This window comes from Cyclopterus lumpus, chromosome 15 (genome assembly GCF_009769545.1).
Source record: "Cyclopterus lumpus isolate fCycLum1 chromosome 15, fCycLum1.pri, whole genome shotgun sequence".
Taxonomy (NCBI): domain Eukaryota; kingdom Metazoa; phylum Chordata; class Actinopteri; order Perciformes; family Cyclopteridae; genus Cyclopterus; species Cyclopterus lumpus.
The window spans coordinates 5,355,711-5,370,793 of NC_046980.1; the positions used below are offsets into that span (position 1 = coordinate 5,355,711).

The 15,083-nt window shown below is 41.7% G+C and overlaps 1 protein-coding gene across 9 annotated transcripts in view; it reads left to right on the forward strand.

Annotated features, from left to right (window-relative positions):
• LOC117743722 (reticulon-4-like) overlaps positions 1–15,083 on the forward strand; it is a 28,249-nt gene that overhangs the window by 11,919 nt on the left and 1,247 nt on the right. For 6 of the 9 annotated variants that reach the window (XR_004611115.1, XM_034551491.1, XM_034551492.1 and 3 more), the window contains 5 exons: positions 10,874–11,081; positions 11,978–12,116; positions 14,083–14,152; positions 14,350–14,396; positions 14,766–14,824. Coding sequence is in view for 8 of the 9 variants with exons in the window: in XM_034551491.1 (XP_034407382.1) it covers positions 10,874–11,081; positions 11,978–12,116; positions 14,083–14,152; positions 14,350–14,396; positions 14,766–14,824 (523 nt within the window). In the remaining variant the exon portion in view is untranslated. Of the gene's footprint in view, positions 1–3,038; positions 3,297–7,002; positions 7,128–8,385; positions 8,410–10,873; positions 11,082–11,977; positions 12,117–14,082; positions 14,153–14,349; positions 14,397–14,765; positions 14,825–15,083 lie in introns of those variants that run through there. The other 3 variants (XM_034551497.1, XM_034551496.1, XM_034551498.1) reach the window with 3 other exon arrangements.

The window sequence follows — 15,083 nt, forward strand, 5'->3', positions numbered from 1 at the left end:
GCCCTGTAAATCGTGATTGCATCAGATTTGATCATGACTATCAACCTCTTTGCCAAATGCCTTAAGCTGTAAGGATTTGTGTCGGACATATTTATAGTGTTGAATACTATAAAAAGTGTTGAACACTATAAATATGTACCTATTGGCAGGTGGTTTGACGGACCGGTTTGATATAATATGACCGTTTCTGAAAGATCAAGTCGACACTAGACGAGTCCATTAGATCCTGAGTATGAGAACATACATTAAAACAATTGCTGTTTCTGATTTTAAAGTGTGAGTGCAGTCCAAAGGAGAGGAAATCTGTTTATATTTTTGTAGTACAAAGTACAGCCGCAATTTGCCGCGTCAGTTACGCAGTCAATCAAAAGTGGCAAATGTCGCAGTAAACTGAATATCTTTAGGTTTTGGACTGTAAATACGACATTTGAAGACGTCATGGTGGACTCTCAGGATTTATAACGGCCCATTATCAAGTCCACTTGATAACTCCCTTCCTCTCATGTCCATGGCAAGTTTAAAATCTAGCTTACTGTGGTGAAATAACTGATGTAATGATATTTCAGAGACGGTGCGTTGGACAGATGCAAAGCGGCCTTCTTCAGGGCTTTCAGAGAGTGATCAATGGCTCCCGGGGCTCGGCTGTCTCTCTGCAGACAACATCGCTTAGTCTTCATTTTAATGGATGACTCGGTTTTATTTAAACTGATATTGATCAGTTAACACACACACACGCACACACACGCCATCCGCAGTGTTGCAGACAGCCGCTGTGTAACTGGAGCAGTAGGACTTTGCTCTTTGGGACGAGCTGGCGACGCTTTAACTGTGTGTGTGTGTGTGTGTGTGCATGTGCGAGTGCACGTTGGAGGGATCTCCTGTTAATTAAAGCCTCCTTCTCCTCCCTGCATTGCGACACTGGCAGGCCCACAAAGGGTTCTCCGACCCAGAAACCACTCGGCAAATGTTCTTCATTATACAACTTAAGGTGCAAAGCTGTGATCTGAACAGAAATGTCCCTTCATGCCGCAGCTCTCTTGGATTGGGTATCCTACGGCTACCACTACTGAAACATTATACTATCTATTTCGATGGTCGCAAGCAGTTGAAGACATGTTTATTTATAGTTTTAATGAGTTAAGATTACAAATGCAGATTACGTAACAGTTACTGACATTGCAGCGACCAGCACCTATTATTCAATTTGCATTTACCAGACAACAAAAATGTACTTGGACTGACCAATACTTGGTTATTAACATAATCATTCATGTTTATTGATTGAGGTAACTTTTAAAATATGCATTTTCAATCACATAAACTTAGTTATTGCTCACTGAATATTATCAACAATTTGTATTGTTTGTTTTTTTGTTTGAGCAATACTTCAAACTCTACCTTTTGACCCCTAAATCCTGACTAGAGCAACATGGTGAAGAAATCAAAGTCCTCCGACACCCTGAAGCTGCAGAAAGCTGCAGAAAGCATCTAACTCTCTCTGGCGGCTCAGTGGGTGAAACCGCCAACCATGTAAATGTTAGGAAAACATGCCCACGGTTAATATCTCCCTCATTTGTTAGTAAATCAGCCATTTGAGGTGAAGCGGTAACACTGATGCAGGATGGTGCAATATTTGGCAAATCAACATTTAAATAATCATATTTTCCAATTTGTGATTTTATGAGTAGGCAGGGTTTTGAATATTTCGCCTGCGGGACTTTGACTTTGTCTCCTTTTACATGTATTTTGGAAGGGGAAAAAAAAAAAACCTATAATGAATGATCTGTGGAAGTGAAGTCGACAGTTTTATGACTGTGGGGTGTGTCATCGGTGATCACGGTAAAGGGTCACTTGGTCTCTGAGCACAAAGTTCAAGTGGAAACTTTTCTACTTCTCTTTCTTTTTTTCTTTTTTCTTTTTTACGCAACCGTCTCTTTCGCCACCAAACTCCACCGCCTCGTGAACTTTAGGTTGCCACGTTGTTGAAAGCAGGGGCAGCGAATAAGAGAGCCGGCCGGTCGGTGGGACACCCAGTCCTGAACATTTAACATTTCACCTTTTTTTTTTTTTTATTGGCACATTTCTGGAAGAAAAAAAAGTTAATGTATCAGGACTTTAACTGAAGCCATTGATGGACAAATAATGCATCTTAACAACTTCACATACACATTTTAAAGGTCTGTGTTCTGATGAGTAAGGGGCATTTTGGATTGTGGCTTTAAAAGGGGAAGTAAAGGGGTTTTATGAGATGAGACCTGCGCCCTCTACTGGAGGAAATCAGCGACTACAACATGGATGATTCAGTCGAACGCCCTGCTACTGAACAATAATCTGATATATGATGGCAGCACAGGGCCCTCTGTCTGTTCAGTCAGGAGTAACACACAAAGCGGTTCAGGTCTCTCAAACTTGCAGTCATTATTTACTTATATTGCACTTTACTTACAGCTTTAGTTCTCCACAAAATAGACTTACATTTTCTGGAATTTAATTTTCTATAACCTTCTTAAATCGGCAACTATCTGATCAAACAATCAGCTGATCAGTTGACTGACATACCGGTAACTTTAACGCTGCTTGTCATTGTAAATGCAATATATGTGGGTTTAGGACTGTTGGTCAATCAAAAATATAACATTTTAAACACATTTTTAGTGTTTGATAGTGAATTGCAGTACTTTCATACCTCTGGGAAATGTTTTATTTTTTCACTTCTAATTGAAAATATTTATTGGTTTCTGCTGACGCTGCTCAGTACAGTGAATACAACTGAATCAGTTCCACATGGATGGACACATCATTTCTCTGCTCCTCTCTTCCTGCTTTGTCAGCAGGAGGAGGAGGGACAGAGGAGGGGTGAGATAAGGCATGAAGATAATGGGGGGGTTGGGTTTAAATTGGAAGGAGACAAAGAGGGGGGGGAGATCAGAATGATGAGAGGAAGGCAGGGGGGCAGAATGCCAAAAAGGCTGATCAGAGAGGGAGGAGGAGGGTGTGGCGGAGACGGTTATAGTTGCTGCGTCAGAGCGCTGGCAGCAGACAGTCAGCTGACAGGAGACCGTTCATTCGCTCGCCGCATTCATTTCCCCTCAGGACGCCTTGCTCCCTCCTTCTTCCTCCTCTTCCTCCTCCTCCTGCAGCCACACACACACACACACACATTTACTCGCACACATTTAGTGCCACTTGCTCTGCAACTCTGTCTGGAATGTGTGTTTGCTGATCGGACGGCATGGAGAACAACTCTGTGGACAAAAAGGAGTGCGAGCCTGCAGCAGAGCTCTGGAAACTAAAGGGTATATATACCTCCACCTTTTCTGTCTTGTTGGACAGTTTTTTTTCTCTGCCTTGTTTGGAGCCGAGCGGTGCTGCAGGGAACTTTAGGGGTCAAAAGAAAGAAAGCCGTCCATGAGAGCTTTATTATTTGATCGTTTTCAGCTCTTCTTTCACGCCGACCTGAAGGAAATCAATATTTGACATTGCCGCTGAAGCGGAGACGAATTCTGACTTGGATCGATTGGTAAATGGGAGTCGAGACATTGCAGCACATTTAGCTGCATGACCCACTGTTGGGTTCATCAATTCAAACGTTGCAGGCTGAGCTTTTGGGATGAAATTCTTGACTTGCAGGATGATTTCGTGGGGCATCAGAAGTTTGAATATTTGACTCCTATATACATTAGGATCGCTTTTGTGGCATTTTTAAGATGCTATATTATTGCTTCATTCGTCTGTGTGGCACTACTTTTTGGTGACGGTGTGGTTTGCATCCGATTGTGACTCCTCTGCTTTAGTACAGGGAGGCGCCGAGTCCTCACAGATAACGTGATTGCAGCATCTACAGAGAGAACCTTTGGACAGTCAGCCAGCCAGTCAGCCACTGTGACCAAAGGTAGACGAGAGGAAGAGGAAGAGGAGGGATTTGTGAGCAGAGTCACATCAGGTGGCAATTTAATGTTTAAAGACTATTCCTTAGATATGCTAATGAGCTGGAGGAGAGGGGCCTGAGCTTTGTCTGTCTGTGTGTGTGTGTGTGTGAGTGTGTTACAGCTCGGGGATCATACTGTGCTCCTGCCACTCGTGTCATGTTTGGAAGTAAAAAGTGGACGTAAAGTCGCAGTATTTTGTGCAGAAACTATGGATTTCTGTCATCGGTCATTTTATTCAAGGCCTGTACACCAACAGAAGGTTATTTAGCAACTATGATGGTTTATACTTTTCATTTATGAAGCAAAAAATGTCACTTTAGCTTCTGAAATGTAAAGATGTTGCTGTCTCACGGGTTTTAAATGGTCAAATAAATAGAAATATAGTTATATTTTCTTGAACAAAGTTTTCTTCAAGGTAGCACAGGGTGATTAATTGATATAAAATTGGACATTTTTAAATGTTCCACCCTATTGAGGGATTAAAGCAGCTGTTACTTTGGTCCATTATTAGGTGGATGCAGCTGTTCTTCGGGCATCCTTTTGATGAAGCTGTTCCTGTACTCTTCTCAATATAAGTGTGATGCTTGCATCGTGGCGTTAGTTGTGGCTTTAACACTATATATAGTTCATCATAAAAAATGGAAAGGGATATCACATGCCAAGTCCTGCTGTCTGCTGATCTTCATGTGTCCTGCCGTCGTTGCATCATAGTGCCGCTGTCGCTTCTCATCGCAACACTGAAGCCTTTGTGCTGTGGTGTGTGTGTGTGTGTGTTGTGCGTGCCTGCGCTGCGCTTTTATAACGAAGTGTCAGGTCGGCTCAGTTCATTGAGCCGGTATATAGCGAGCGAAGGACCACCGAGTGTCCGCCGCTCCACTGAAAGAAGCTGTTGTGTTTCTACCAGGAGGGTTTTGTGTGACTCCACAAGGCCGACAGCAAATAAGCAACTTTTTTTTCTTTCTTTTTTTGTGTGTGTCTGAGCGTGTGTTTTGTAATAGTCGTTGCAATAGTAAGTGAAATAATCACGCTTCATGTTGCAAGTTCAGCGAGAGAGAACATTTATTTTTCATGTCGCGCCGGTCACCGATAAAAAGACTCATCACCTTCCTCCTGAAGTCACTGTGATGCGTTCACGAAGGGAGGAAAAGACCAAACCGATGACTCGCTCGTCAAAGTGTGCTCAAGCCGCACGATGAGAACCAGTTCCATGAACACAACCTCACGAATGTCTCGTAGTTGGTTGTCGTCCTGCAACTTTCAGAACTCAACACACTTTCAAAATTATAGCAGTTTTTTTTTGTGTCACTTTCTTTGCCGAGAGATGATGAAAAGAACCACGTTTTTATGTATAAAATCCGATATTATTATATTTTAACGCTGTCAGTGACTGGAGCTGAAACAACTAGTAGCAAATTTGTAAAATATTTCATGTTTCCAGCTTGGAATGTGGATAACCTGCTTTACCTGATCTTACTAATTATATTACAGTGAAATGAATACTATTAATAAACGACTTTAATAAATCTAGATGATATCACATCCACCAGTGTGATCCTCTATCTGTAATCTGTAACAGAGATGTGGAATGTGATGCCTCGTAGCGCTATTTTATTTATTTTTCTAACTGAAGGTGATGCTTCAGAGTCATTCATTGGGAAGCGACTCCCTGACCGTTTGCATGTTTGAATAGCCGCTCGCATGCAGATGGCTTCCTGCTCAGATATTCAAAGATGAGCCTGCAGGTGAGACTGTTGTTCCAGTTTTGCAGGTATTTGAACGTCTCTCCGTCTCCCTCGGGTCCTGCAGCCTTCGGCTCATGCTCCTCTAGAGCGCACAAATACAAAAACAGTCGCATGCACCATAATGTGAATTATCGACAATATGTTTTTGGTATTAAACGATTACTTAAAGCCTCGTAAAATCCCAGGACGTTTGTATCGACTCCAAAGATGTTAGCCTTCAGTCCACCGTTGTGTTAAAGTGATATTAAAGACGGTAATGTTTATAAAACTCTGTCAGAACGGGCACATGCTGGTCCGAAAGGCTTGATTTTTAAATCCTAGTTCTTTGTTTTGGAGCCAGTGGCTCCGCCGGTGTTACTGGACAGCTGGCAGTTCCTTACATGGATCGTTAACTGATGCACAGTCTCCCTTTCTTCCCTTCCTGCGGGTTGGATTTGAATTCCTAACTTTGAACTTTTCTGTACTGCATTTCTGGGGCCGGTTGTCCTTTTACAGCCAGGTTTTCGCAACACACCACCTCCTCCTCCCCTCCGCCGCTGTCATAATCCTTAAACCCGGTTTCTGTGTGGTGACTGACGGCCTTTGACATGCACATGTCTGCCTCGGTTGAACTTTGAACATCGTGCTGTGTCACAATCTGTGCACGTTGTTTCTCCCACCCCGAATTAATTCGTAGTTGCTTATCGATTATGTCAATTGGTGTCAAAACTGTTTGATGTGGATCATGTTGAAGGGAAAGCAACAAATAAGTCATGATTTGGTGCAAGTGTATTTCTAGTGAACATGACATTTATTTTGGATTTTACTTTAAAATTCACTACAATAACATCAAAAAGAATTCCGTAATAGATCTTTTATTCGCATAATAACTACAAGTCCTGGCAGTCATTCAATTTGTGTTTCTTCTCAAAAATAAACTTAAAAAGTGGCTAAAAGCTTTATTTTCCAGGTCTGTATTCTTAATAATTCCCTCTGACCTTTTCTTGTTTTCAGACTGAATTAAGTTCAGTTTGTTGTTTTTGCATTAACAAGCCACAGTTTGTAAATAACTACATTTAAAACCAAGTAAACATGTCTTGTAGACAGATTTAACATTGTTAATGTGCAGATGACTTCCTGTGCAATACCAAAAAAAAAAACTCTTCAGTTAAATGTCCACATTTCTTTTTCTTTCAAATGTACATCCGGGCATTTTCCACTTTTTAATTTCATCTTTTCAGGATGTGTCATGGAGCTAAACGTTATGTTAAAAATGCATGAATAAATTCAGCAGAACCCAATTCTGTAGCAATCAGTCGTCCATTCAAAGGGAAGGGAGGCCGATCTGCGCATGTCTCCCTCCCTCCTCCTCTTCTTCCTCCCCTCATTCTCTCGCGTCGGTCTCTCACCTCTCAGCCAGGCGCAGCCGCCGTGTCGCTGCATGCTTAACGGAGGTTCAAGATGGACGCCAAACAGGGTTAGTCTGGTCCTAATCTTTTGTTTACCGACCCCCGCACCGCTTTTACACGCCGCATTTGCGCACCGTTATACGTCGCTGGTTTAGCGTGTGCATGAGAACCGGGCACCAGTGGCTGTCTCGTGTCCCGGAGAGAAAGAGAGGCAGGCGGATCGGGCCGTCTGCGGAGGTCATCGCCGGACGGGTTTTGACGTTTTGGTCCCTCCGGTGATGACCGTGCTGCCAGACTTAACATCCCGGGGAGGATAATGCAACGCTCCGGGGCCTTGTTGTGGAGAGGGCTGGTGATTTTTTTTTAAAACACAGGGGTTTACGTGTAGCTGTGATGCGGAGTCTATTTTTAGCGATGCTCCGGCGGTGCTAGCACGCCTGCTACCATATGTAGCCAGGCTGCCACGATTGGACCGCGGTGCCTGCCCCCCCTCCTCACCCCCCCTCCGCGTGCTTGCTGCTCTGTCCTTGTCTTCACATGCAGACACAACGTCTCTTGTCAAAACGACCTAACCGAGCTAACCGCTTCCACACTGAGGGGTTAGATAATGAGGCTAGCTGCGAAGCTAACGTGCTAGCTGGCTGTCAACGCCCACATGTACAAACTAGGCTTTAATAAGCATGCTTCACTAGCATGAAGCTTGAGTGTAGTGTCTTTTTCTTTCTGGAAACTCGTGTGATTATTTTTTTTCTGGAATCAGTGGAAAGCACCAGCTCTTATTTGGTGGCATTCATTAAAACAGCGGTAGCACTGAGATGCATTTTATTTATTTATTTTTTTAAATAAAGAGAACTGGTTAAAAACTGTGCAGAATGACTGCCAAGTAACAGCTGCAGGTTATACAAAAATATGGAGCATGTGTAAATGTTTCATTGGTTTGTAAAGCAACTGATATATTAGTCACATGGTTATAATGGATTTAATTTGGGGAGCATTTAACAATCATTTTAATTATTGATTTAATCTGTTGACCCTTTTTTTTTTTTTTTTTTTCCTATGAAATATACTAAAGTTTTTAACAATGCCCGTGGTAAAGTTACCAGACGCTAAGGACAATCCCCCAAAACCAAAGGCATTCAATTTGTGGTCATATGTGACAAAGAAAAAGCTAAATGACTCGCTTGGAGTTCGATGGACTGATCATTTCAGCTCTCGTGCCAAAAAGAGACACCTTTCTCTGTATTGAAAATGTTATTATACCTGTGGTGTTGTTTTTTTTCTTTTCTTTTTTCGATCTTGTCATTCTTGGTTTATCTCATTTATTAGGTAACTGCGCAGAAAGACCAAGGGGTGAGCTAACATGCAACACGTGTACTCTCTTCAAATCTGTTTTCTTCCTGAATCTCCTCTAATCCTGTTGAAGCTACTTTTTACTAAAAAAATAAATAAAGGATCGTCGTTCTACATGCATCCTTGACAGAACTAGCAAGTGTAAAGTGCGACCTCTAGTGGCTTGATGTTAGCAATTGCACCTTTTTTTAAATGTTAGAATTAGTGAAAAATAGCAGTGAAAACTTTCCATAGTCCAAACGCATCGATACTAAAGATGCGCCGACGTAACGCAGAGGGAAACGGCAAACTGAGAATATTCAGCGGTTTTCTGTATGTGTAGTTTATCCATTTTCTTGACTATCGATTTAGAATAAACATGTTTTTGTTGTATTTGTGTAATTTAATGTTGAACAAGTGTTTGTCGTGTCCTGCAGTCGGTTGTATTTGGCCGCGTCCAAGCATATTGTGGTCGGTTTGTGGCGCCGAGCAGCGGCCACTGTCTCTCTGTACGTCGGCTCACATGCACTTTAATGCTACTTTGCTTAGCAAACATCTCTTCATCTCTGGATGCGTGCTCGACCTTGAGGATTATTTAGGGCGGTTTTATATTTGGTACTATTGATTTTTTTTCTTCGCTGCAGTGAACACGCCGCTGTGCGGTCAGGCGCGACACCCCGCGCTCTCCAGTAGCCTCACCCATCACGTCTTCACCACCACAGATGGAGGTCTTACTCTGATCCGGTCCGGGGTACCCTAAAGTAGAAGCCGCATTGTGTTTTGAGATGTGGATCGTGTCCTCGAACTCTTTTTTTTTTTTTTAAAGAATGTGACGGCTCTTTTAGCTGTAATTTCCAATAAGCAAGGCAGAAACTTTAAACTGTCAGATTCCAGCATGCAGTCTTGACGTAATTGTCGGCTGTGAGCCGGAGCCTGTAGGAAACCCAGGACTCCTTCGCGGCTAAAATTGTCCACTGACCTGCCTGGAATTCCCTGGTGAAATATAAGCACGCTCGGTACAGGATCCAGGTCATGAGCTCAGCTGTCTCTCTCGGGTCGGTTCGATCCCCACTCACCGTCTGTGGGTCCTTGGAGAGCCAAGGAGCTCCCTGCAGTACCCATCTGTCTGAAAGACCCCGCTGTTTGTATTCATGGCACTTTATTTTGTTAACAATCCAAGTTAATTCTTGAAAATATGCTGTATATTGGAAGTTGCATAAAATACTCTACTAAAGTAGGCTAAGAATACCTCAAAATTGCACTTGAGTACGGTACTTGAGTCCTCCACCTGCAAACCATTGGGAGGCATTTATTGTGAAGCAGTTAAAAAATGCCCTCCATCACTATTCCAGCAGCTTGGATGTAAAGAGGTAAACTCTTGAGCTGTTCTCATTTTTTATCTGTTAAAGGCTGTTGGACATTTTAAAGGATCTGCCAACCTGGAATTTTAAATATATATATTTTTAATAATGTTACGATCACATTTACAAGTTTTATTTATCTCCAAAACCTGGCAAAAAGACCGGAAATGAGTTTTGGGGAGTTTCAATGTTGATCCATAGAAATCTGAATCCCACCTTTCATAACCGAGACGGGGAGATGGGGTGGACATTTTGTGTTTTTTGCACAGCGCAATGAAAATGATGCTCATACAAGTGGAAGGGGATGACTTCCAATACGTCCGGATGGTGTTGCGTCAATGGGAAGTCGTCATTGTAGCATCGGAGTGGGGAAAGAAAGTCCAGAAGGCACAGAGATGAGGAAGTTTGTGAGTCAGGAAGCTGCAGTGAGGGATGACAGTGGGGGTGACCTCTGACCTCCTGCAGAGCTGCAGCACAGGCCAAACCTAAAAGTTGCTCCATCGCATGCACCAACCACGCGACGGTTAGAGCCAGAACATCTGATTTCAGACGGCTTCTCCCCGAAGCTCTAAAACGTAACACTGATTCCTTTTAGTCTTATTCGAGACATTAAAGTCTTGTGTTTGGTGTGGAATCCAAACTAATTTATTTATTTTGTATCTTCACGCCTAAACGGTGCCTCTGTCACTTCCCACGACAACTCAATGATTTCTGATCTCATCGTGCGCATCAGAGAAATTGAGCGTGTGAAATTGACCGATTAACTGAAAAACACTCCGGTCATGCAGTTTCCAAGGAATTCACTCAATCGGTTACTTATTGGGCACGTCGGCAATCAAAAGTCCATTTGTTCTTAAATTATGAAACATAAAAAGTATAATAACCGTTTCCAAAACCAGAATCGCAGCACAATTTTAATTAAGTAAATTAATATTATAATACGAAAATAAAGAAAATGGTAATTTGACTCCTTTTTTTTTTTGTTGCAGCTCAATATTAAATTAATCTTAAATGCAGCACAACCTCCAGGCCTCGTTTAGGAAATAAAATGTCACTTCTCCCTGGATGTTTGTCACTGACCGTCCCTCCTCCTCCTCCTCCTCCTCTTCCTCTTCCCTCTGCAGTGGTGGATCTCCTCTACTGGCGCGATGTGAAGACCACCGGTGTGGTGTTCGGCGCCGCCCTGCTGCTCCTCCTCTCCCTGACGGTGTGCAGCATCGTGAGCGTCAGCTCCTACATCGGCCTCGCTCTGCTCTCGGTCACCATCTGCTTCAGGATATACAAAGGCATCCTGCAGGCCATCCAGAAGTCGGATGACGGGCACCCATTCAAGTGAGTACCGGCAAGAGAGAGTAAAGTGTTACACTCCAGTTTATGTTCCTCTTTCCTTCAATGTCTATTGTGATATGAACAGTGTCGTTCAGACACCGTTTTATTAGATATTAAATAGATTTCATCCCTCCTTTTTTTTGTCGATGTTCCCTCAGATTCATGACCTGGGAAGTAACCGTTTGATCTTGGATTTAGATTTTGTTTCCCCCGTCCAGAAAATCAAAGTGACCCCTGATCATTATTGAACCCCATCGATGCAATCAGGCTCTAAATATTAAGTAGTCTGTCTTTCTTTGGGCCGTCTGCAGTCTGCTCGGTGGTTAGATTAAAGAGGGTTGAAACCAGGAAACCGCACAATGTTCGGCTGATATTCCACGATCTTGGTTCAAGTCGCCACCGCGGTAGAATTTCAGCCCACATGCACGTTTTTTTGTTTTTCAGCCCAACATTGTTGATCGCAGAGCAGCTAATATTTGTCGCGAGAGCGAGAAGCCAGCTCTAAAGTAGTAATAATAATGCAGAATACCAGTAATACAGATTTAATTGGTGCACTTTAAGATATTCAGACACTTTAACATAACTTATCAAAATAATGTAGAAATACGATGCAAAGAGAGAAGCATAGAATTGTAAAATCAAGTCTGGTTTCATTGGGAATTAAACTCGGCCAATCTCATCACAAAAATCAATGACCTGATTAATCCTGATTGATCAGTCAGTGCTGCAGGCGCTCTGGTCTGATGCGTGTCCGGCCCACATTACATGTCCTTTTTTTAAATATCATCGTCCGCATGACGAGATGATTTCTAAACATCCCGCTGTGTTTTTAAACCCGCGTACAGTCTCATCGTCCTCGTCTCCACGCTGTCGTTAACCCCTCGGCTTTCCCCTCTCAGGCAGTACCTGGACCAGGATGTGGCGCTGTCCGAGGACGTGGTCCACAAGTACAGCGACTTGGCTCTGGCCAAACTCAACAAGAGCATCTGTGAATTAAGGCGCCTGTTCCTGGTGGAGGACCTGATCGACTCCATTAAGGTGAGGCCGACTGGGACGCAATGAGAGGTGTAAAAGAATAAAGGAGGGTAGAAACATAATGAAACCTGAGGATCTCCTTCATCTCCTGGGTCCTCCAGACACTTCCGTTAATCTCTGAAAAGACTTAAGGGGTCTTTTAGGATGTTAAAGGGTCCTTTTTAGGTGTTTAATATCTATTTTTTTGTAATTAATTTTTTTAGTTGTTAGCATTGGTGGAAAGTAACTAGTACATTTACTAAATTGCTGTACTCAAGTACAATTTTGATGTACTTGAATATTTCAATTTTGTGCTACTTTATCTTTCTAATAAATTTATTTGATATCCTTTTACTCGACTACATTTATTTGATAACTTTACTTTGCAGAATTAGTTTATTAATGCGAAATATAATCAACTAATATGTGATTTATTATTATAAATGAAGTTACCCAGCAGTATACAAATGTAACTACAGTAACAGTATTTTTATACTACGGTATTACTACTTCTCAGTAATTCTGTCACCAGGTTCATGCTCCTCCCGACTGTGGGAACAACCTAGTTTGTCTTTGTAGTTTTCAGCTTCTCTTCAACACTAAATGTTGGCTTTAATTTAAATGTTTTTTCGGACCTCCTGTCCTTCCGGTCAGTATTTTTTTTTTTTTAAAACGTTATTCTTTTTGAAGGCTCAGCCGCGTTAATCGGTATTACCCACAGTGGATTAGTGTGTCTGTAAACCCGCGTTGGTAACAGATGAGGTATCGGAGCTCTGCAGCTGTCCGTGGCCTGTCGTCACCTCGCTGCACCCTCCAACCTGCAGTCCAAATACAGATCTGAGAGCAGCGCACGGCAGAGGAACTTCCCTTAAAGGGTAACACACAAAAAAGTGATTCTTTTAATCCGATCAGGAGGAAGTTTGAGCCTCAGCAGATGGCAAGCGTGCGTGACTGGATGCATTATGGAATATTATATTAATTTCCTGTTACCAGTTTACATGCACACCAGCAGGTCATTCAAATGTCACGATCTTCCCCCTCAAGCATCCAGTCAGGCGTCTCGCTGGCGTAAACCGTGTTGGGTCTTCACACTGAGGCGGCCATGTTGGGTGTCTCTGCTCCGGGCTGTTGTCCATGTTCCTCATTAACGAGCAGAAACCTGTCGCATCACATCACTGGAAGCATTTAACACGGCTTCAGGGTTTAAATCTCAGTTTTACTAAACAAAGACCAGACGTGTTTCTGCACCCTGATCCTGTTTTTAGCCCTCAAATGGATAGAAAACTGAAAGATATTAAAAATATTTCATTAGATCGAGGCGTTGATTGTTCTGACTGGACTCAGACATTCATTTAATTCCATTTGATCACAATGTCTTATTTTCACAAGTTGTAATAACATTGTACTCGTGGATCTTTGAACAAGGTGACATATTCTCGGACAGATTCATCCAGGCAGATTTAAATTATTTATTTAAAGGTTGACTGAATATATGAATGTGTATATGATTAATTGAGGAGAACTACATTAACTTAATTAATTCCTGAGAAGATTAAAATTATTTTTTATAATCGTAGTTCATCTATAAAATACATGATTTTTTTTTTTATAGCAATAATCAGAATGTGTAAATCAACTAAAGCTGCAAAATAAATGTGCCACAAAGTTAAAATATTTTCCTCTGCGATGTAGTTATTATTAAAATAATAGAGTAGCATTAAATGAAAAAATACTACAGTACAAATGTTGAGTTACTGAAGTGAAGCACTTGAGTAAATGTACTTTGTTACTTTCCACCACTGAGAATAATCATTGTTAAACAGCCCTGATGAGTTGCCTTGACCTTTTGACCCCTAAAAGCACAAAGGAGTGAATTATTGGGGTTTTTTCATTAACAATCTTCATGTTTTTACACTTTAAAATATCTATTTTTTTGTATCTGTGTTTGTAATTTTGTAATAATGGGTTATTTATCTTTTCCTGTCTGCAGTTTGCCGGGTTGATGTGGATCCTGACTTACGTCGGCTCCTTGTTCAACGGGCTCACTATTCTCATTCTGGGTGAGGAGCAGTCACATGTGTTCAAAACGATTCTTACTTTGGCTCCCTCTGGTGGTGAAATAGAGAATTACACTGATTTACATCACATCTGTCCTTTTATTTGCTCTGAGAGGTTTGTAGGTTTAAATTCTACTAACAGGAAGCAGCTGTCAGTAAAACTGGTCACATAATTTCTTCTTCTTCTTCCTCTTCCTCAGCTCTGATCGGACTGTTCAGCTGCCCGATCGTCTATGAGAAACACCAGGTGAGTCCTCACCAATGATTCAACACGGATCAGAACCAGTTTAATTTAATATATTTAACCATCAAAAGTACCAATGTGAAGTATTTCTACACGAGTACTTCATTTAATGCGACTTAACACTTCTACGCCTCTGCATTTATTTGACAGCTTTGGTTAATTTACAAATTAAGATTGTACATAAAATACATATCGTAACCTGATAAAGAATAAAACAAACTCTTACGAAAACGTCAATGTCTGTAGCCGGGTTCCACCAAAAGAGACATTTGGCCTCGAGGTTCTACTCGTGTACTTTTACTTCAATGTGAATCTCAATGTCGAATGCAGAACCGTTCTGCGATGCTGACGCTTGTGTTGTTGCGTCTTCAGGCTCAGATCGACCACTACCTGGCGCTGGTCAACAACCAGGTGAAGGACGTCGTTGGAAAGTAAGTCGTGTGTCCTTCTTTCCTCCTCTTTTTTTTTTTTTTTCTAAATCTGAGCTCTCTCTGTAATCATTGCGCAATAGTTTGTAGTAATATGGAAGTCCGAGAATTATTTAAAAAGCTTCTACATGTCACCTAAATACATTCACATGTGTTTCTGATGATACAATTATAATTTAAAGAAAATGTATTTTTTTAAAGATTTTACTTTTATTTTTATCTAAATAGAAATGTCTGTCTTTGAAACAATTAATATAATTGT